At 42.6% G+C, this 23,849-nt stretch overlaps 2 protein-coding genes and 1 long non-coding RNA gene across 3 annotated transcripts; all 3 read right to left on the bottom strand.

Moving 5' to 3' along the window:
- Positions 1–2,952: 2,952 nt before the first annotated feature.
- Positions 2,953–8,634, bottom strand: FUT4 (fucosyltransferase 4). Its single transcript, XM_048295430.1, has one exon. The coding sequence runs from the start codon at positions 8,529–8,531 to the stop codon at positions 7,467–7,469; it is 1,065 nt and encodes a 354-aa protein (XP_048151387.1). The 5' UTR covers positions 8,532–8,634; the 3' UTR covers positions 2,953–7,466.
- Positions 8,635–14,964: 6,330 nt separating this feature from the next.
- On the bottom strand, positions 14,965–19,876 carry LOC125322140. Its single transcript, XR_007201863.1, has 3 exons — positions 19,203–19,876; positions 17,460–17,585; positions 14,965–15,125 (listed from the first exon to the last, which is right to left on the bottom strand). It is a non-coding gene; the product is annotated as an uncharacterized LOC125322140 (long non-coding RNA).
- An 852-nt stretch (positions 19,877–20,728) lies between these two features.
- On the bottom strand, positions 20,729–23,849 carry ANKRD49 (ankyrin repeat domain 49). Its single transcript, XM_048294572.1, has 3 exons — positions 23,773–23,849; positions 23,005–23,275; positions 20,729–22,180 (listed from the first exon to the last, which is right to left on the bottom strand). Exons 2-3 carry the CDS (start codon positions 23,260–23,262, stop codon positions 21,722–21,724), a joined length of 717 nt encoding a protein of 238 aa, XP_048150529.1. The 5' UTR covers positions 23,263–23,275; positions 23,773–23,849; the 3' UTR covers positions 20,729–21,721.

The following is a 23,849-nucleotide window of genomic DNA, read 5'->3' as shown; positions in this document are numbered from 1 at the left end:
CCTTGAGGCAATGTTGGGAAAAAGATTTTTCCCACAATATGTCACAAGTCAGTAACCAGTGCAAGGAATGCAGCTTATGCCTCTGCCTCACACACCTACAAGAGGAGGAGTGAGTTTCTTCTGAAACACTGGAGAGGTACCTTAACTTGCTCCTCAGTGCCCTATTGATGATACCCAACCCAGCTGAAAGGATCATGTATCTTGCTTCTATGCTCAGGGTAAAGTTACTCCCAGATGTGAAATCCAAGAGGAAACCTCCCCTAGCCCCTGTCCAGGTCAGGTCACTGGGGCTGCCAGTCACCCTCACGGGCTGTTGTGAACTTTTCAACTAACGTATTTCTTTTACAGCCTCGTTTTCTTCTGCTCTCTTCAGGCTGCTTACATGGGAAAAAGCTTATGGCTTGTTTCTGCATCTTTTAGCCATGGGAACATTCTCAGACTATGGCAAAGTCTGTGCCTGTGAGCAAGAGGGTCTCCTTTTGTGTTCTGTTGTGAAGTTCCTTGCATTTCTCAAATGCTTTAGGCAGTGGGGTTCAAAGTACTTCAGTAACTTTAAAAAAACCCCACCACCTTGGTGACATTTGTTTATCTTCTCCATCTCCCACATGGAGTCAAGCCCAGGTCTGCTACTCACTCATATTAGCGGCAGTGATGGTGCCTTGGGGCTGCTCCAGAATGTCCTAAGCCAGTAGTCAGAAGCAACCAAAGATGCCCCAAGATGCCTTCAGCATCTGCCCATGTACTGCACGGGCTGTGTGGACCAGAATCCTCCCATCACTACGTCTCAGCTACCCCAGTGCTGCCACCCACTAGAGAGCAGACCTGGGTTACATCTCCAAAGCCCTGCACAATCCTGCTGCAAGGGCTGGGGCAGGATTTGTCAGCAACTTGAATGGGGTAAGAAGATGATTTTGAGGTGTTCATTGGACTTCAAACCACTCCTCACAAAACAGTTGTTAGTGGTATCCCACCTTTGCTTCTCAGTGATCTGCAGCCCACCATGAAGCAGAGCTATTATAAGAACACGGGTCTTCCTCTCTCCTTGACTCTGAGCAGGAGACCAGATTTCATCTCCTCTGTATCAGTAGTCCCATAAAAATTTTTTACTAAAAACTCAACAACTCCCGTGGATTAATCCTCACTTTAATAAATGCCTTAGTAGTAGCAACAAAAATTACTCAACTGTAAAGGCAGCACAGAAGGCATTCCTCACCACAGACACTGTAACAGAAAGTGTGGTGAATCTGGTTTTTTTCATTAAGGATTCTCATTAATATGCTTTATCAGAGCCGGAAATCAGGACAGATTCTGCTCTAATTAACCTGACAACTTTTTTCACAGCACAGACATACTGAATGAAGTGTCTGTGTTCATAGTCCATCTCTGTGATTCCATGATTCTGAGATAATACAACAGTGGGACTACCTGGGGACACATAACACAATAATCTTCAATGCTAATAGAAAACTTAGAGCAAAAAGTCTCACCTTTAAAATCTGGTGAGATGTTTCAGACCAGGCTGGGGTCTCCAACAAGATGCTGCCATAAAACATGCTTCTTGGTTTTGTATTCAGCCTCTACTGCTTATTTGCACTTACCCCAGGACTCTTGCAAAATGCAACCAAAATTCTCAGCAAACATCCATGTATTAACTTACCTCTTTTTAGCTCTCCCTCTCTCAAGTGAGAAGCCATTAAAGCCTCAGGTCTGTGCACATTTGAGGAGCAACATGTGATTGACAGAGAAGGGAAACCAGCAACAAGGCAAGCAAAACATACACTTGGGACTGGAAGGGGAATAAAAATGTTCAGAGCTCTGCCTTAATTTCAGGAGGCCATTCCTATTCAAAGTAGATGTAAGCATGAGCACCAGCATGACTCTGAACCTATGTTTTCTGGTTTCAATTTGGGCTAGACTCAGCAGTTCTGAGAACATTCTCTGTTTGTTCCTAGTTAACAATTTGAAATGTCTATCCATGCTTTCCCACAATTGCATGGTTTTTTCTTTTTTTTTCAGATTTCCGTATCATTTTTCCATTTTGAATCCAGCTTTGCTGTATCCAATACTTGCTGTATTTCATGTAGTGTTTTTGTGCTTGCTTCAAATAAATCAATCATCTTTATACAACACAAAGTTATTTGGCAGCATTATAAATGCACCAAAATATATTCACAATCCCATAATCTATGCTTTCTATTTGCAATTATCTTTCTGCCTTCTGCTCAAAAGCAAGATGGCCAATTTGCAGTCACAGGCGCTCATGTGATCAGGATCTCGGAGCCATAGTAGGCCACAGCTTGGGCATTCCTAGTGCTCTGTGTTTTCCTGGACTGAGCTTCTCATAATCCAAAATATCTACAGCGTCTTTTACATCAACGGCAAATTCAAGGATGCAAATGCTGAATTTTCTTCCAAATGCATACAGCCAACCTGTGGGCTGATTAACTTCAAAATATGTTTTGACAAATAGAGAAAAATTGAAGTTCCAAATTTGAGACCATTTTTCAGAGTTATCAAAAGAATATTATTAAAATATTGAGCATTCCCAAAATAAAGTCCAGTTTTAACTCTGTTGCAAAAATTAAACCCATGCAATTATAAGGACCTAATATCATTGAAGGAATTCTGAAAAGTATGTACTCCTTTAGAGAAAATTTTTCAATTAAAAGGGGGTCATAGCTTCTCAATGCTTCCTGAACACATTGAGCACCTTACTGCCAGCAGTGAGAAATCCCTGCAGCTCTCAAAGCACTCCTGAAAAACAGGCTTCAACTTTTTTATCTCAGATAATCTTTGGGGTGAGACTCTTGGGAACAGCTGCCATTGTGTCAAAATTAAGCTTAAGTATTTAGCTCAAGATCATTAAAAAAAAAAATCTGCAGAATGCAAAGAAGACATAGAAATTCTGGCCTTGCGTATTGCTTTTAAAATGACCACACAGAAGAAAATACATAATTATGCAAATCGTTTAACTGAGTTGGTTACATAAACCACACTGGTTACAGGCAAGTTATTCAAATAATGAGGTTTTTTTACTTATTAAAAACAGGCTGTTACACTTGGATCCTGAGTTATCTTTAGTTAAACACCACTTAAATTCACATTAAGACACTGTGTTCTCATCAACAGATTTTAGATTGAGTCAGCTCTGTGGGCCCTACAAAGGGTTATTTACTCTCTTAAAACAAACACCATTTTATATGACTGCTGGAAAGAAAGCTGTGTGAGCTTAATCAGGCATAACTCGCTTAAGAGTCACCAAACAAGCTTGAACAAACGGTACCCAATATTTGTCAGAAAAATATTTACACCAGTTTCCCCAATCCAGTGTTCAGTGCCATCTGGAAAATGAGCAAAAAAATGTTTCCCCCCTCAGGTAGGAGTAAGCAAGCAGTCAGTTTAAGTGGTACTTACAAAAGTTAAATGTGATAATGATACAACATCAATCACCTTAGGGGAAAAGCAAGGACTGTAGCTCTGCCCCCATCCTGGCTGGGCAGGAATTTTCAGAAATGCTTTCTCAGTACTGTGCACCAAGCTGCTCAGAAGATGAGTAAAGAGAGAGGTAAGCCATCACTTGTGCAGCAATCAGCATTAACACGAGCTTAGGGAAAAGAGCTTTTGGCCCTTGATCTTTTGTTGCTCAGTTGAAGACAACCATGAACAACCATGAAAAAAGCTGTAGCTGAAAAGGTATATGTAGCACTACATGCTGAACACCAAAATAAACATAGTCTCATTTTGAAATTTAAGGGGGGCAAAAGAATCCAACCACATTCAAATTCTCTCTAGGTCAAGAGAAAGTCTGTTTTTTGATTTTGTTTGAAATGACATTTTTCCAACACCCAAGTTCAATAAATGCATCTTTTCATATAGAAAATAACTCGGCACAGCCTCTCCTATGAAAATATTTTTCTCCTGGCAGAACCAGGTTTCATGCCTCACCTCAGATGGTCTGACTACTTTGAGAACAATCAGCCACTTTTATTTATTAAACAAACATTAAAAGACATTCATTCTTTTTAAAAAGCAGTTTTCTACAGCCTTCATAACACAGGCAACAGAATAAAAAATAGGGTTGTTTTGCACTACTTGCTTTAATTTTATTGTCAATCTATATAATTAATATAAAGTTACTTCATTCTATAAAGATCAAGACAGCTTACAATATAAAATTCCCTGAGATACAATATGCAATTTGAGGGATCACATAATTCTCCATTCCATTTACATCATAATCAAAAAGTAATGGTAATTCTTCTCCTTATAAAACCCAGAAGATAATGATCTTCCTTTCTCTCCCTCTACCCCAATATTTTAAGGCATGGAATAAAAACTTTTTCAAAATGTATTCAAGGAAACTTTTCTACTTAAAATAGAAAATAACTTCCCCCGTTTTTACAACTGGGTTGTATACGTCATCTGCAATGCCATGTGGAGTCTGGTACCCAATGTACAAACCAATTCGCTCAGGCAAGCTTTATATTTATCATTGAACTGGAGCTCTACAAAGTGCATTACAAAAGCTGGTCCTCTGCCTGTAACAGTACACTACTAGCTCGTGGTGTGGATGAGCCAAAACCCAGAGATTTACAGAGATATTGTAATACTGACTTCAGCACTTCTAGGCCTGGGCTGAGTTTCTTCCCAAATAGAAAGTGACAAGTTTGCAACACCCATGTAAGAATGATGAAATTATAAAAGGCTTCTCTTCTCCCAGTGCAAGTGCTCTGCAATAATTACTACAAATCTGCAGTTTTCACCATACAGTTCTTGAAAACCCTCAATGCACAATTTACAAATACTGTGCAATTCTGATCACTTTATACAAATATGATGCTTGAATTGCTTTGCAGCTCTTTTCTGAATTTTACAAAAATATTTCACCAAAGACTTCAACTCTTTTTTTTTTAGACAGGCTGAGAAAAAAAATTAATGTTTGCGATCCCTGGAAATTCCCGTGCTCCTGTAGCCTGATGATCTGCCCGTGGCATTACTAATAATTACACAGAGGAACTGTGTGCCTGGAAACTTTCATTAAATGCTAAAAAAATTAGGAGGACTGAAAAAAATGCACTAGTTTCATCAGACTGGTAAAAAGTAGTGTAATCTTAAATATTATTTCATCACTTTTAAGATTGGTTTTTTGTATACAGTTATATGAACTGTGATAAAAACTGAACAGAAAAAAAGATATTATAAATTCAAAGGGAGAGAGAGAACCTATCATCCCGACACTTAGGTATTACTGTTAATGCAACACCTAAATTAGAGTTCTAAAAATATCAAACCCAGTGTTATGGGAATAGCAACCACTGGTAGAGAAATAAATGACCATGCCATGACGAACACACTTTTACTTTAAACACTTTAAATTTTACTTTAAATCACTTTATACCTCTTGAAGTGAAAGTGCAGCATTAGGAACCATCCCTACTACACCCTGCATTGCACAGACTGTTTTCACTCCCTTCCCAATAAATATTCTACAGCAACTCTGGCACTGACAACAGAAAGGTTCATCAAGTACTTTCAGCCATCCCTCCTTGCACAAAAGCAGAAGGGAATAATTGCAGAAGCCTGCAAGATCTGAACTGGTAAAACTACGCAAATTATTAATGAACTTCATTATTATTAGTTTTTTTCCAATAATCCTTGGTTCCATGTTTACCTAATCATGGGGAACATCTAACCAGAAATAAATCACAGTAAACTGCCAGCTCATACATTTTAAAAACACTCATCCAACATCCCATACTGCTTAAATCAAATCTAATCCTTTCCTAACCTAAATATGACTCACAAATGCCAGTGAAGTCGCCTGTTCTGATGCCCATCTTTTATTTGCAACTGACTTTGTTCTTTTCCCACCTGTTCTGTGCCCATGATTTTATTCTGAATGAAGTTGCCAAGTAACTCCATGGATTATCCAGCTCCTTCAAAAGGAGCAGAATGAATACCTTATTCATTTGGGCAGGTCTCTTGTAGGTTGTAATTTTTTTGCCACCAAACTTCATAGCTGCAAAAGACAGGGAGGCTGAGCTTGGCAAGGATGTGGAATTGTAACTGAAGTTTCTTTCTGGCTTTCACTGAGCAAGATTACATGTAACCAAAAAGTACCAACACATCGACTGCTAGGATGTCTCCAGCAAAATGTGGGAGTCTAAAAGGGAGTAACTACTGTAAATGTTCCTGACAGGCATTGGGCAAAGGAAGTTCAACCTTAAGAACCTATTTATGGATTAAAAGACTGAGCTAAAAAAGGACCTCAAAACCAAAGGAAAAGAAAATAGTAAATCCTTCCCTTTTTATATTTTTTCCTCACACAATCTGTATTTTACCAACAGCATAGATCTTATTCTCTACCGTAATTTTCTTTTTGAATGGGAGTGATTTGGGAGTTTGGGGTTTTTTTGGTAATAATTATTTTGCAAACAACAAAACAGCATTCTGACTAGTCTGTCCCCCAGCAGAATTTTTAAAAATGCATGCCATAAACCAAAAACAGTTGCTACACAATGGCACTGTCTACTGACACTTGAGAAATAAGTTAGCCTTTCTGTGTATATACTCAATACCGTAATAAAACCCCTGCCATTCTGAGCCTTTCCCTGCATTTCCCTGTATGGCAATAATTTTGCAGAGAAAAACATGCAGATACCTGTAAACATATTCTAATTCCTGAATAAAGGGAGGGTGGAAGTGTTCCAAATTTTTTCCCTACAGTCTGTCTTTTCCTGTACTTAAAGCTCTTCTCTACTTTCATACATGATAAACTTGCCTATGGTTTCAGCAGGTAGTAGCAGAAATACCCTACATCATGTGAGCTGTTTGTCCACTCAGATTCTCCATATGCTTTTTCCTAAATGAAACACTTATTTGGTTCAAAGCATTATTAGCAGGCTGCTAATTTCAAGCATTGCTAAAATGTGCTACTGTATCATTACATTCTTACATTCAACACCTGCGGCTCAGAACTGTAAATAGTTTTCACACGCATAAAAATCAATTAAAAACATTCATTTTTGTTTTAGTATCACAGAAAACCAGCACTGATCATGTATCCTCTGTGAGCAGAGGAAAGTTTCACGGTCCAGGAAGTTGTCATAGCCGCCTAAATTGGTTTCAGCTGTACGGCTGAAGAACTTGGCATCGGATATTTATGTTGAGCTGTGCAGAACTTTAAAAGTTCTGTAACTGTACAACATTTGGAAATTTAACTTTGCTCTTTAGGAATCATCTGGCATAATGTCTCTTTGTACTTCCATAATTTTCTCCTTAATAAAAATCTTCCTTTTGTAGGCTTTTCACAGCTTGTTTTCCTGTACCTGTACGCTTCTCTCACTGATGCCAGTCTTCTGTGGCTAATACCGACTACCTTGGCTACCGATCTCTGTAAGACCCATCGTCCCCTACACCTTGACGCCGGCCCAGGCTGTCCAGGCAAGCCTCACCCGCCAGGAACATCAGCTTTCAAACCAGCTGGCCAGATTTCGAACAGTCTTGATTTGATTCCCAGCTGCCCGAACAGTCTCGCAGACCTTGCAGAAATGCTCATCCCAGAACGAGGTGACGTGGACTTCGTACTTCTTCCTCCAGGCAAAGTACCGCCTGTAGTTTGGTTTGTTTTTATCGAGGAATTTCAGGTAGGTGGCCAGTAGCCGGGGGCTGGGGAAGTCGTCAACGTGGATGAAGGAGTCGGGGGGAATGAAGCGCTCGTAGTTGGCCCTGCGGGGTCCCAGGACGACGGGCACGGCGCTGGCGGAGAAGGCGTTTCTCCAGAGCTTCTCAGTGATGTAGTCCGTGTGCTGGGAGTTCTCGAAAGCCAGGTAGAACTTGTAGGCTGAGACGGTCTCCACCAGGCCGCCCTCGGCCAGCGCCAGCCCCCGCGCCCCGTACACGTCGATGGGCAGGTGCTCCTTCAGCTGGCGGTAGTAGCGCACCCGGGCGTGCTCCTCGTTCCAGTTGCTGATGACCCAGGCCACCAGCCGTGTCTTGCGGGGCAGGACGAAGGGCCGGGGCGCCGGCGGGACGTAGAGGTACCCGTAGGGCACGAATACGTCAGAGTCGCGGCGGTAGGACATGGTCCAGTTGAAGAGCCCGGCCAGCCCCCGCAGGCCGGGCGAGTGCGACGGCGACTCGAAGTTCATCCACACCCAGCGCTGCCGCGGGGGCCGCGGCGGGAACCCGCGGGGCAGCCCCTGGGCGCCGTGCCGCGCCAGGTCGCGGTGGTGGAACAGCACCGCCTGCGCCTCGCCGAACCGGCTGCGGTCGGCGCTGAGGCGGCAGCCGCTGATGTTGTAGCGCCGCCGGCAGTCGGGCAAGCGCCGCGGGCGGCCGAAGGGCTCCCACCACAGCAGCACGGTCACCGCCTCGCCGTCCGCCCGGGCCGGCTCGGGCAGCGCCGAGTACAGGGCGAGCGCCGCGGCGACGCCCAGCAGCCCGGCCGCCAGCGCCCACCGCCGCCCGCGCAGCCGCCGCCGCCACCGCCGCCAGCAGCAGCTGGGGCAGCGCCGCGGGGCCGCATCCATCCCTGCCGCCCGCTGACGCCGCTCTGGCCCTCGCAGGGCACCGGCGGCGCCGGGGCCGGGCAGCGCATCCTGGGGCTGGGGCTGGGGCTGGGGCTGCTGCCGCCGCCGCCGCTCTGCCCCCACCCCCGGCCCCGGCGGCGGGGAGGTGCCGGTGCCACCGCCCCCCCTCCCGGCCATGCCGGCCCGTCCTCAGCCCTCCGCCTCCCGGCCCGGGTGCCGCCCCCCGCCCCTGGGTGCCGCCTTGCCCCGCCCGCCGCGGCCGCTGCCGCTCCGCCCTCGGGGAGAGCCGTGCTCGGGTGCCCGGCGGGGTTTCGCGGCCTCGCCCCTCCGCGGTGCGGCGGCACCGCCACGGCAGCCGGGGTGGCGGTGCAGGTGACGCCCGCCCCGGGCCGCTCTGTTGCTCATGCCCGACTCGGGGCCGCAGAAGGAGTTTGTGTCCCCGCACTCGGGAGGGATCCCCTGCGAGAGCCCAGGCCCCAGCACGCACGGGAAGGGTTGTGGGGACCCTCACAAGGGGTCTCAGGGCGCCCGCACCCTGGCACCTCTGGTGGGTTGACCCTGGCTTGGTGCTGGGTGTTTATCACAGCCGATTTGTCACTGCCGTCATCAGCAAGGCAGAGGAGAGAAAATTTAACGAAAGGCTCTCTGGTCGACATAAGGACAGGGAGAGAGAACTCACCAATTACCGTCACGGGCAAAACAAAACCGATTTGGGGAAATTATTTATTGCAAATCAAATCAGAGTAGGGTGATAGGAAATCAAACCAAAACTGAAAAGCACCTTCTCCCCACCCTTCCCATATTCCTAGGCTCAACTTCTTTCACAATTTCTCTGCCTCCTCCCCAACAGCGGCACAGGAGGATGGGGAATGGGGTCTGCGGTCAGTTCATCACATGCTGTCTCCGCTGCTCCTTCCTCCTCACATTTGAATAAGTCACTTATTTAGGAAAAAAAAGAAAGAAAAAAAAAGAAGTGACAGCTGCCACAGTAGCTTTGAATTCCTGTCAAATTCAATCAGTTTCAAGCACCTCTAGGAGGATTAACCATTTGGAAAACTAAAGGAAAAGAATTTGTAAAAGAGGATTCTTTTTGCTCCTTTACAGCTTTCTTATAATCATACATATTTACTTTAAAATCTCACAATTATTTAAAAACTACAAAACCTTATGGTTACCAGAAAATTATTTTTTCCAGCTCTGTTTCACAGAGTTGCTATGAAAAAGTACATCACATAGACTCAAAACTTTTTTCCTAAGTAATTTGCTTCAGTGAACTGAAAGGTTCTTGACTCACACAGTGTTTGTACAGAACTGGACGAGTTTCCAGCTCTGACATTGCACATGCTCATATCCAACAACTGTAGAACCAAGGTCCTCTCATATATATGTATGGAAGGCAGCAGAGTTACACCAGGCATAAATTCTCACTGACTGTTTGGATTTCAGCATAGATTTTACATACCACATACATCAAGGCGCTACGACTTGACTCTGTATTAGTAAGAAAAGTGATTCAGGCCTGTTGACTCTAAAAAATAAAGCACAGTTGTGTGTGAGGGTGCTGTTAGGTTAGTAACTAAGTTATGTACATTCATAAACCAATTGTACATAGTCCAAGTGGTACTTGGGCTATGTACGTAGTCCTTACATACTATGTACATAGTACTTCCATAATCCATGCTGCAAGCACTCATAAAGTATAAGAAATGCCAACAGCTGTGGCTGGAGTTGGTATCTGGCTGCCTGCGCTTCACCATACAGCGTTGGTTGGAAGGAATCTCCAAGGAACACTAGTCCACCCTAGTGGATGAGGTGAATCATTGCCGGCGCTAGAGCCTCTCTTGATAAATAACACTGATTTTAGTCACAAAATGGGAATATGGGAAAGTTACTTTACTACAGTAGAAAACTGGAAAAAAAAAATACAGAAATGCAATACCAAGGAGAGTAAAATCCTGTGAAGCCTTAAGCTGTGCGTAGATTCAATCCAGAGCCCACCCGATACACGGAACACTACATAAAATGAACACAACATGCAACTGTTAGTTATTTTGTTTATTCAGACATTCTTTCAGATAATATGAGAAACCTGGGACTTGTGAAAGTGAGTGGGAGAGCTCAATTGACTTCCGTGGAATTCTGATTCACTCAATAAATTTGATCGCATCAGCTGCAATGACAGTTCTTATTTTCCTTCAGGAGCTTTCAGCATTGATACGTGACTTTAGAGGCGTCTTTATCTAGTCATGTTTTCATTTCCATTGCTTGAAGATTTGCTGCTAAGCATTCCAAATCCAAAGCCTGACCAGTTACATTGATGATGTAAGGCCTGACCCTGCCTATGGTAAGTCAACAAAAATGTTTGCATTAATTCAGCATTTATTAAATGTTTCAGGACAGCTTAACATGGAAATCTTTATAAGCCAAATAGTGACAAATTTGAAAGACCAAAAAAAAACCACCTTCCATTGTGACAATTCATAGCAAGAGTTGCCTAGTTACTTTTGATTTTTTTGCCATCTCACAGGGAAACTTCAGTGTGACTTTCATCCACACTGCAATGGCATCCATATTAAGACTATTGTTATACAGAGACAAATCTGTTGAATTATTTAGCATAAAATCAAAACATGGATTTCTGTGTTCCTCAACACAACATCAGCTAAACATTCCTAAACACAACATCTACACTGCATCTTAAAAAAAGCTATTACTGAAATCCACAGTAAGTTGTGGTTGTATATACAACATAGATACCCAGAATTATAACGATATTTGGTTTATTATAGCAAATAAGAATTTAATCATTTCAAGATGAGAGGACAGTAGCCTAAATTGTTTCTATGAGTAATACCTTAAATTCATCTTCATGTTACACCTGGCTCTGTGGAAACTAAATATATGTTTATATTTACATGTTGTATGTAGTCCACTAGTTCACAAATCTTTTTAGAATTTATATCTAGAGCAAGATGAAATGTATATTTAAGACATATTTTAGAATTTTTACAAATTACAGATCTGACTGCTTTGTTGCTGCTGTCTTCAAACCCTCACGATATGAAAAATAACAGAAACACATTTTTAATTGGATATTCAACATAGTCACTACTGAAAGTAATGATAGATGTGCCTTCATCTACAAGTCTAGCAACCTCCTAGAAACCTTGGTGTAGTAAATTTAAAAGCCAGATGTGATGTGTTGCTGTAGAGTGAGGGATACAGGGAGCGACCTCAGTGTCACAACCAAGGTTAGAAGTCAGATGTCCTCAGATCTGTGTGTAGGTGAGAGGTTTCTCTCCCCTTTTTAATGTCTCATTTCTTGTCTAGAGAATAAATACCAGCCTGGCAGTAACCTATATAAACTTCAGTTTGCCTCATTTCTGCCATAAGACCCAGCATGTCCATGGCACGATCACATCAGCTACTCTGTGCTGGCAGCATTTTGTCAAGCGATTTTGTTCACTCTGACTCGGGAAAAACTCCATGGACATCACTGAGAAGTACAACACGATGAAGGCTGAGCAGTGTTGCCAGATGCCTGAAGACCTCCCACAGGGAGCACATCTAGTTTTGTCTGCTTTGGAAATAAACCAGCCCAGGAGATAGCCCCATGGACTGAGGACCACACAGACTTCTTGGCATTGTATATGCAACTTGGGAGTGCTTTAACTGCTCCATGGAAACCACACCAAGTTCTCATGTTGCTGATAGTCAGGAATTTAAAATAAAATGCTCTATGTTAGTAATGAAGCTGTTGCAAAATAAAAAATATTTTGCTTATTTGAAGGTTGAATATTTGCCATCTCTAACAGCAGGAAATATTTTCGTCTGGAACTTCCCAACTGGCTTCCTCCTCTACTCTGACTCACTCTGTTTTGTCACACTTCAGAAATATTTAAGCCTAGAAAAGTCTTTGAAGCTATTTGTCAACTGTTTTACAAATGCAGTTTAAAAGGTACTGCAAGACATGGTTGTGTTTTCAGTCACATCTATCAACCCAGACATTCTGTCAGCTGGGGAAACCTTGTGGAGTTTTTCATCCTAAGAAACTGTGATCAGGTTCAAAGCATAGCAGGATGCTGTCTGGTACCAAAATGACACTAAGAATGATGCTGAAGTTCCTTCTTCATAAATAGTCCCCGTGGTTTCAATGCAAGTTTTGCCAAGTAAGAACATAAATTCTGTATGAAAAGGAGTGATGAAAGTTTTGTTCTGTATAAATTGCACACTTCGTATTTCAGCGTGAAGTTTAAATGCCTGTAATTTGATTACCTAGTGTTTCATATTTAGGATTATGATCTTTCTGCTTGGAAGTTTAAAATTCAGAAATACAACCAGAGATAAAAGATTCAGTTGAAAGTTGATGCCTGAACAGTTTCTGGACAGACAAACTCATGTTTCTGCATATGCAGCAAAGGCAATGTTAAAATATTCTGCCCAGCTACACTTGTGACTGTGAGCAATGTTGGATTAAAACCATGTGAAGTTGATATTTCCAGGTCAAGGCACAGGCATGAACAAATGTGCTGTGCACACTGTGAATGAAGGATCCTGTCCAGGACACTCCTCAATCTTCCATGGAAACACACAACTTTGTTGTTCGCCAGTGTAGACCACAGGCAAAATCAGAGCAGAAAATTTTCCCACATGATCCTCAGACACTTCGACACGTGTGGGTACCAGAAAGCCAGAATTTGGCTCTCTGGATATTTGTTAGCAGGTATCAGTAATTTCAATCTTCCTTAGGTTTTTTGAGCACTGGACTTCATCTTATGCAGCCACAGTGGAAAGAGACAGTGATGTGCAACCAGCACTGATGCTCTCATTTTACCCAGTGAGCGTCTCCCAGGACAGAGGGTGAGGATATGTGGCAAAACTTCTCTTTGGACATCTTTGAACATCAGGGATCAGGGCCATATCTCACTCCAGGAGACAAACCTAGCCCTAATTTGAAGTAAATTTCCTAAACCACATATAATCTAGTTATGGGGCTCTCAATACCAACTGCTTTAATAACTTGACCCCCTCCTGTTGTGCTTCATTACTTAATAATGTAGATGTAGCCTTGGAAAAATGTAACTGTTTAATCACTGTTACTAATACATGCAATGATGTAATCCTATAAGCAATGATAACAATTGTCTTTCAAAACAGTAGTGTTGAGTTTGGCAATGAAATAATAAAATAGAAAAGGAGAAAAGGAGAAAAGGAGAGCTGAACAGTTAGACAGTAAAAAGTCACTAGGATAAAATGTGAGCACAGTTAATTGAAATTACCCAACACCCTATTTAATGAAATATTATAAAGATATTATAAATATCACAGTAATATTAATACTATTAATACTACACAATATGGTATTTTTTTTAATTGCTATGTTTTATTCAGATAAAAGAGGAGACAAATAAAAAGGTCATGAACATGAATATATCAGACTAGGTAAGAATTACCCAAGCCTCATAATTGAGGTAATATATTCAGTGGAAGAGGTCTAAGAGGAATTTCTCTTGTAGAAGGTCGCAAAAAAAGGAAGAGGGAAAAAATGTGCACCAAATGGTGCACCAAACCTGAGCTAGTGAAGGAATCCAAGATAGAGCCAGAAAGTATTTTCATTTGGAAAACTTTAAAACATGATTATGAAAGAGCATGAGAAAGCAAGGAGAGGGGAGTAGGAAAAAAATAAAATGAAGCAGAAGCAAGATGCAACAAGCCTAATCAAAGCCTCTGAAAATCCAGTGTTTTTCCAATGTTATTGTGTGATTCATGATCAAATTTGCATCTAAAAAGTGGGAGCAGTATTTTCAAAAGGAGCTACTCCTCTAGTGCCTCAGGTACAATATTCAGTGCCAATAATTTTTTTCATTTAGAAGTCAAATGGAAACACTGAAAAAAGTTGACTTGAAGCCAACTGAGGGGCTGTTTTGGTTTTGGTTTTTCTTTTATCTGTTCTCACTGATACAAAAATAAAATCAAGCTTTTAATGTCAGAGAAGAGTTCCAGACAATCAAAGAACAAACATCTAAGTTAATTCACAGATAAATGTAAAAAAAACCCAAAGGAAATCAAAATCCACTTTCATAAAGTTGTCACTGAGACTTCCTTTTAAAAAATATTTAGTGTGTTATAGATACTTCCTGAGAAACTGAGAGCCCCAGAAACAAATCCCATCTCCACCTTTGAAGCAAGGTTATGATAGCAGGGTGGTGACTACAGGGGTGGCTTCGGGGAGAAGTTCTAGAAGCTTCCTCTGTGTCCAACAGAGCCAATACCATCTGGCTCCAAGACAGATCTGCTGCTAACCAAGACTGCACCAATTAGCAGTGGTGGTAGTGCCTCTGGGATAACAAATTTCAGAAGGAAAAAGTTACTGCACAGAAGCAATTGCAGCCAGAGAAGAGAGGAGTGAGAATATGTAAGAACAACCCTGCAGACACCAAGGTCAGTGGAGAAGGAGAGGCAGGAGATGTTCCAGGAGCCAGAGCAGCCTGTGGGGAAGACCATGGTGAGCCAGCTGTGCCCCTGCAGCACACGGGAGTCCATGGTGAAACAGCCTCTGGAGGACCCCACTTCTTTTCTGGTTTTATGCAGTACCTAGAAGGATCCGCATTTGTTTCGTAAGTGGCATGATAATACAAAGCAAAGTAATATTCATTTGGTGTTACCTCACTGTAATAATGGTTTAAGAGTGAGAATGGCAAGTTATTTCAGGTTCCATGATGTCTCTGTGGTTCTTTGATACTATGATAGCTCTTATATAGAGAGAATCTTATTTATGCTAAACTTTCATTAAATCAGGCTAGATACCAAATCATGAACTCTTGCCTTCTGAAATGCTCAGTTTAATGGATGAACTCAGCCTAAAGCATTATAAGGCATCTCTTCAATTATATTACAATCACCTGCTGGAACTTAGAATCCCTTTGAAAAAGAGAAGACTATGAAAATGTTGACTTTCACAGTTGCACATTTGTCAGCAAGAACGTCTTGTAATCTTTGGATTGTGACATCTTCATCACTGGTGGAAATATGGATCAGATTCAGCTACTTACCAGATTAAAAAGTAGCATGAAGATATGAATAAAACAACAAAAAGGAAATAGCTCCATATTCAAGCAGAACTTAATTCAAAATCCTATAAATACAGATCTACATTTCCAAAGGTAGCTAATTATGCTGATGTTTGATTTGACACATCAAAGCAGGCTCAGGTCTTCACAGCACTGACATTCAGCTATATGTAAAAAAGACAACATCTGCTCTAAGGATGGATGAGACACCACATAGTGAGCCCTCCAAACCACTGGTCACTTTTAGGGAAAGGCAGTAAAAGGAAGAAGCAAAAATGCATTAACTTAAGTTAGTTCAGCAATATGAATATATATTTTTTTCTTTTTCTCTCTTCTATTTATATCTCTTGCATATTTTCCCTTCATTTTTTACAGTTTCTATCTCTGTGTTGCTGAACTGTATTCTCCTCTTTTCTGTTTCCTTCAGGAATTTCTAACTTTCCGTATGTCTCCTCTTTCATTCCCCTTATCAGTGCTTCTTCCTTTTCCTTTCACTAGTTCCTGTCCTTCTGGCACTAAACACAGTGGGCTCACCTTCTTTCTAGAAATGTCTCTTCCCTTTTGTCCATTTCTGTAGCCTGTTCCCCACTAGTGCCTCCTTTCTTCCCCAGATCCTTACACAGAAAAGAGTGAGTGAATGGAGCTGGTTTGGTGAATATAGGAGCTGAAGCCAGATTGCTTCCAGTGTTTCTCCCATTATGTATCTTTTCTGCCACCTCTTCTCTCACGATGTCTGCCCGCCCACTGCAAAACAAGCAGCATAGCTAGTGAGGAGACAAACACTTGTCTCTAGCACTAGTCCCTAAGAATGAAGGTACATCCAAATTCCCAAAGGAAAATCAACAGATTTTCAGCACCTACATAAATCTGAATAAACTGCCTTGTTTTAAAGCTCTTCTTTCTTCATGGTTCTTAACAGGAAATGGAGAAGATCATGATCTTTGAAAACTCTGCTTGCCTTCACTAAAAGCCTGAGGTACATGAGCTTTAAAATGATGCCAACATCTCAAAACTCTGAATCATTCTATAGTTGTTAGGTCTGCTCTACAACTGAAGTGCTCCTACAAGTAGTAACTCTAAAGTAAAGGCAGCTTGGCAGAAGGCTGTACTAGTTAAACACTTCTTATACCAGTATTAACTTAATCCATGCTGCTCTTGTAAGATGCCACTATCTCCTGATCTCACAAGATGATGATACGCATGCAGCTTCCTGTATTTTTAAACCACTATCCCCCGAGAATGTGGGGAGGACCTTCATGTAATGACAAAATATGCTGAGTTCATATATTCTGCAAGCTCATGGCACTAAAAATATTCCTTTTACAAGCTAACAAACTCTGTTTCCTTAGGGTTGGAAAAGAGTTAGGTTAGGAGAGAATGTGGGCACACACTATACTAAAATCTGTGAAGAACAGGTCTGCTCCACAAAAGCCACACTCCACAGCCTGTAAAGAGAGCATTTCCCAGAGCACCAGCTGACCATTGCAGGCAAATACTAAAATGCCTGAAAGAATACCTAGATCAAGCTCTTTTCAGGAGGTGTGCTGGAAGAGTGCTTTTCCAAACAATTGAATTTCTTAAGGTTGGACACTAAGAACAGTAAGGTTCATAATGAACATGAAACCAACACTCACCATCTATCAGTAGGAAACAAGTGATTATTCCACACATTTACGAAAGGTTTCAGAATATGAAATAAGGTGATTCAACACAGCAGTCCTGAACAGATTTCTTATGCAAAGATTTTGAAGTCTGTTGCCTACTTACTAAAGGAAGAAATGGGTTAGCTCTGCAGAAAGATGCCCTGCAACTTAAAAATGAAGTATTATAGTAAAAGTTTCTTATTATTGACTCTTACTTTTCATTCTTGCATGTCTTGAGTAGAATTGAGGCTGTAAAAGTAAATCCTTTCTCTTCCGTGACACTGGTTTCAGGCTTCTAATGGAGAAATTGTTTTTCACATTCCAAACGCCTTCCAGAGCCACTGTTAACAATTTGGCAAAAGAATAGCTTTATAACTGATTACTTCAGCTTGTTCTGGAATTAATATAATACAACACCATAATATTCTTCCATAGTTAATGAAAAGAGATTGACGTATTTAGAGAGCAATTCAGATTGCTAAAGGTCCACAATGCTCTCTACTGTTTGTAGAACACCTTAGGACTACTCAGGCTCCTAACTGAAGCAAGATATAGCTTGTCTATAACATATAAGAAACCGCAGTAATACCACTGATGCATCCAGCATCCTTTTTTGGTCATTCTGGAATAGCAAATGCCCTCATAAAAAATACAGAAAACAACAACACCCATCCCAAAAAAACCAAACCACACCAAACTAACAAAAAACCAAAGCCATCACCACCAGAACAAAATAAAAAGTTAATTTATTTTGTGGAAAGGTTACAATTTACTGGCATCTAATTTATTTTAAACAATACACTTTAGTAGTCTAAACTATGTAAATAGGTAACCATCCAACCTGACAACTCCTGTCTATCAGAGGCCAGGTCACTTAGTAAGCATTTCTAATTCTCCAAACAGCTGAAAAAGGAATTCAGTACTCACTGAATAATCTGTACACCAGCATCTATCTGTATTTATCATATTTATCATTTATCATTGTTATGCTATGCCTATATCATTATGCTATACATATAATTTCTGTACTGAGCTTGCTATAGATCCATATTATACAGTCCTGTAATAAATATTTGTGTAGTGTTTCTATATTATCTTTAGTACTTTAAGCCTTTGTAACACACATTTCTTTGGGAGACTCCTCAAAAGTCATGAGAACATACAAGGTAGCATCCATTTATTCAACCAGACTGAAATATTCCAGACAATTTTGATCCATTGGCAGATGGATGCAGAAAAAATAATTGTGTTCAGCTCTCAGTAGGTTTAGGCACATGAGCGGATTGAGCAGACCAGTGTTAACATCTGCAATTCAGCTCTGTGTTCAGAATCCCTTTTCAGTCAACAGGAAAATAACAGGCACTTTTAGAGCATGACACGTGCAATGACAGGTAACTAGGACAGGTCAAAAGAATGTCCAAAGTGCCTTTTTTCCTCTGCTTGCTACAAACAGAGGCTACCTAAGTAATTCCCTACAGAGGCTAATCACAGTAATAAGAGTTGCAGGCTCAAAGGGGCTTTACGTCTACTGGGTACTGATTACATCAGCTAATTTATGTACACTTTTTTCTGTGAATCCAACTGTTTTAAATTCATTTTGAGTGAGTTTAGAATTGGGTTTCAATCCTACACAAGAGAAACAGTATTCTAATAACTACAGCACTTCTTTCAAAGAAAAAGGTAATGAAACCTCCCTACTGCTTAGCAATTGTTTCTGTTTTATTAAACTGATAGATCATATAGAATTATCCATGTTCTCTCTAGTCTCATAATTTCTGACCAAAAAAAAAAGAAAAGAGTAATAAAGACTATATGCAATTCTACTGTTTCTAAATGTTTTGCATGCTATTACATAAATGTTCTGGGTTGGTTTTTTCATAATAACAATTTTGCTATAGTTCCTCAAAACAATCACTTGTCCTGACAAACACTTGCCATTTGCTGATAAAGAGGAGTACCTGCAGCTGGATGTTTAACATTGCATTCTTCTTTCTCAAAATGAAGGTGCTCCTCAAGTATTTCTTTAACTCTCCTAGGTAGCTCCACATGCACACATTTCTGGCCTGTTAGTAAAACATAGTACAAAACAACCAGTTATTGTAAAACCCCTGAATGCTGACATGCTTCGCTGAGTGCAAAGTCAAGATATGCTGCTCTGCATCTGTCTTCAACACACTGTGAACCCAATCATTTACAAATATATGATAGTGTTCAGTCTGGCCCTTCTCCCCGACATCGAGCAATTCCTCAGGATACGAGGATGGTACAGGACAGGACCCTGGTGGGTACACCCAGATGGGGGGTGCTGGTAATCAAAGTCACCCCAGGGCACTCGGGGAGACGGCCACTGTGCCTCCCCATGGCAGACATCCCCAGGCAAGGGCCGTGGATGGAGAAGCACCCAAGAAGATGTCCTTGCTGCAGAAGTCTCCAAGGCGCTGAAGAGGGATGCGGGCACCCCAAGGCACCAGGGCAGTCTCTGCCAGCCAGCGCGCTACTCGCAGCCCTGCCGCGGTGCTGGGGGACATCAGTGAGGAGCCGCGGGGAACGGCTCTGCTCCCGAGGGGACACCGCGGGGTGGGGCAGGGGCGGCCGGGGACCGGGCACGGCCGTGCTCACGGGGCTGCTCGCCGCGGGCCTCGCTGCCCGGCTCCCCGGCCGCCGCCGCGGGCACCTGCGGGCCCGCCGCCCTCATGGCCGCCGCCGCCGCGCCCTCATGGCTGGGCCGGGCTGCTGCCGCGGGGGCTGCCAGGCTGCCCGGCAGGCGGGGCCGCCACGTCGGGGCTGCGCCTCGGCGGCTGCCCGCTCCCGAGGGACCGAGGCGGCCCCCGAGGCGGGGTGCGGCAGCCGCCAGCCCCAGGGACAGCAGGCCCTGGCCGCCGCTCGGCGCACGGGGTGGGGGACGGCTCTGGGTACCAGTAAGAGCTACTCCTTTGTGCCACTCAGCATGGCCACGGCAGCGGGGCACGCACATCACGAACTCTGTACCCCTGTGGGCTGTCACCACGGAAGGATGCTGTGTCACCCTCGCCCGAGGCAATGCCGGACTGAGGGGAAGAATGACAGAGTCCAGTTTAGATGCAGTTCTACTGATACTCAAAAGTACTGCTTGGTCATAAAATGAGGCATCTTCAGACATTGCTTATTGGACTGAGGTGGCCTTGAAATCCACATCTCTGTTATTTGTTGATGCATTTCAAGGTATATTGATCTTCCACAGATGTTCTGGAACCAAACTTTGAAAGATAATAGGCATTAAAATCATCTTATACCATTCATAGCTTAGAGGTTGTGCTTCGTTATCTAAGAAGTGTTGAACATTACACACTGCTTCTAAAAGGCAGGTTACTGAGACACCCTCCACAGTAGCTTGATCAGAGCACCAAATGCGGGCCAACATAACCCAAACCTGCTGCTGCTGCTACTGCTACAATTGTGCTTCATATGTTTTAGTGGAAGGAGCCTGGGATCACTCAGTAAGGCATCTGCATGGGACAGTGAAGTGTTTATTACAGCTCTCATAGTGACAGTACTTCAGCTCTTACATTCAATTTTCAGGTCAATTTGTTTAACAGAGAAGCAACTTTCTCCACTTCTAAATTACAGATAGTAAAGTTGAAGTTGAAAATCATACAGCATGCCCTTACCACAGGGAAATTTTAGTGTACTAACTCAAAACTGAGAGAGAAATACTAAATAAGCTATAACTAAATCAAACACAACAGTATGCTGGTTGTTTATTCTCACATGGTTGCGGCTCATTTTTTCCAACTAATGCCACATTCTTGCCATTAAGTTTTTAGGCAACTTAATTGCAAGGGAAAAGTAAACAGGATGTTGATAGAAAGTCACTTCCTTGAAAAGCACCAGGAAAAAAAAATAAACCAAAACGACTTTCTTATCCTATGAATAATGCATTTGATTTATGAGCAGGCAATTGCATTGATAAATGGGCTTTCAATTAAAAATATGACAAAATACTTTGGGTCAAATATTTTATTTTATAATAAGCCTTACATCAGGTTCATTTAACATTTTGTGTATCACCCAAATAAGTTACATTCATTCTGAGCTTTCATGCAGTTTTAAAAAAGTTAAAATTTCTCAAAAAATAATTTTCAAGTGAGCTGTAATAAACTCTGCATAACCAAGCCAGAATTTTTCCACATCAAGTAAATATTCCAATTTTCCCTCCTGCTTTGACACTAGAGACAACTTACAAAGGCCTCTGCAAATCTGCACTAATTCAATGGAAACTCACAGAAATTACTGAGACTTTCTGACTACCTTGACTAACAGCAGTAACGCTTCAAAGTACGAGCGTGACCACCGGGCTGCGCTGCAGGAAGTGACATTTTGCCTGAGGAGAATACTGAAGTATCTTACATTAAAACCTCATTGAAAGAGACAGACCACCACCGATGGGCATGCAGAACACTAACAAGAAAGAGGCAGAGAACCTCACATTCACAAGCTTTCATGGGGACACTGCATTTATGCAGTCTTCTACAATTTCAAAAAGGTAGTGATATATATCAGTCCTCCTTGCAATGTCAAGGGCAGTTTCATCCAAGTTGTTTTTCAAGTCTGGCTTCACATAGCGGTTCATCAGCAGGAGTTCAAGGGTTTCCCTGCTGTTTTTGTTTCCTGCAGCAATGTGCAGGGGTGTCAGCAGACCATTTGTCTGTGCGTTGATGTCTGCGCCCTGCTGGAGCAGGAATGCGGCCACTCTGGTGTTGTTCCACTTGCAGGCGCTGTGCAGGGGCGTCCAGCCATCCACGGTCTGTGCGTGAACATCGGCCCCTTGGGCCACCAATTCGTGTGCAACATCCAAGTGCCCGCTGTAGGCAGCTCGATGGAGAGGAGTGTACTGATCTTCATCACGAGCATTCACTGGAGCCAGCTTTTCCGTCAGGAGCCTCTTCACAGTACTCAGCTGTTTAAAGAAAACAGGGAACTTCACGTGATTCTACGAAACAAGATGTATGGCTTTCATGGTCCTGAAGCTTTATGGAAAAGCAATTTCTGTCAGAGTCCAAAGCACTTAAGTGTAACAAGGGATTTTAAAATGAATCCAATTATTGTTACTAGGATGGAGGATTTTGTGGTTTTTTCATTTGTTTTGCATGGGTTGTTTTAAAGAGCCACAGCATGAACATCATATACCTTTAGGAGTACCTTCCCTTACACCTCTTCGCCTCCCCTCTTTACTGTGAAGACATATGTACCTCCACAGAACTGCAGATAGAGCTTTTGTGTGTAAGTAAGGCAACTAACAAAAATAAATGTACACATGGGTGTACTCAGCTACAAAAAAAGGAATCTTGGTCATCTCTTCCTCACTTTCAACAATAAAGTTGAAGGGTTTTATTCCATAAAAATATATAAAAATAGTCATTTGTTATCTGCATATGGAGATTCTGAAACAAAAAAATTTCAGATACTCTCCACCCCAGTTAAAAGGCTTATTTGCCTTGAAGAGCCTAGAATGCTTTCAGTTTATAGAAGTTAAAGCAAAGTGCTATTACTTGAACTTTGAACTGAAATCAAAATTTTGTTCTAAAAGCCAGTGGATCCAGAGATGTTTTAGTGTGTGTCGGCTACAAAGGGGGATGTTTTACATACAGTGGCTCGCAAAACCAGATCAAAACAGCTCAGAGAAAGAAAGGAGGTAAATTTTTGTTTCTGGATGAGATTATAAATGTATGCTCAAAAGAACATTCTTGTAAATGATACATATGAACAGAGCAAGTACCTTACCCGATTGTTTTCAGCTGCCCAGAGTAGCAATTTCTCCGGATTTTTTTCCATTTTCTTTTCTTGCATTTCGTACCATTCCTCGCTTCTTTCTTGCTCATCATCGTCATCATCAGACTGTCCTGACCAACAGCTCTGAGTTCCTACAGGAATCAAATGCCTGTGCGTCTCCAGCAGCTCAAGTTGGTTAAAATGCTCCGTGAAGTCTTCGAACAGCTCGTTGTCATCATCATCTTCATCAGCTTGCTTGTCTTTATTCATTTTCAGTCAGGATCTGTGAGCAGCAGATGTACAACAATATTTACAGTAACTGTAACTGTTATCGGTGCACTGTCAATAAAACCATCTGATGCATGATGTGGACGTCAACAAACAGCAAAACTCAAGATCAAACTCAGTGTTCCTCCACTAACTCGGGCTTTCCCAGGTCTGCCAATACTCCCAGATAATATCCATGCTAGAAAAGCACCGTGTTATCTCGATCCCCGATCGGCACCACCTTCGGACTGGCAGTGCAACACTGTGCGGGGGTTCGCTGACCGCACTCCAAACGCTGCTCACTTTACTAACAAAGCGTCTGGAGAGCAGCCCGGACTTTGGGGCAGGGTCTCTGCTCCGCCCCAACGGCCCGGCTCGGCCCGCAGCACCGGCCCCGCTTCCCTCCGCGGGCCCACATCACCCCGGGCAGGCCGCGCCGCGCCGCCCGGCAAGAGACCGAGCGATCCCCGCTCGCCCCGCAGGTCTCCCATCCGCCCCGCTCTGCTCCGGTACCTGCGGCCCCAGCACCGCCGGCGGCTCCGGGGAGGCGGGGCCCGGAGAGCGCTTCCGGGCCGCGTGGCCGCCGGACG

The sequence above is a fragment of the Corvus hawaiiensis genome, chromosome 2, assembly GCF_020740725.1.
Source record: "Corvus hawaiiensis isolate bCorHaw1 chromosome 2, bCorHaw1.pri.cur, whole genome shotgun sequence".
Lineage (NCBI taxonomy): Eukaryota > Metazoa > Chordata > Aves > Passeriformes > Corvidae > Corvus > Corvus hawaiiensis.
This window is presented reverse-complemented; position numbering and strand designations above follow the sequence as displayed.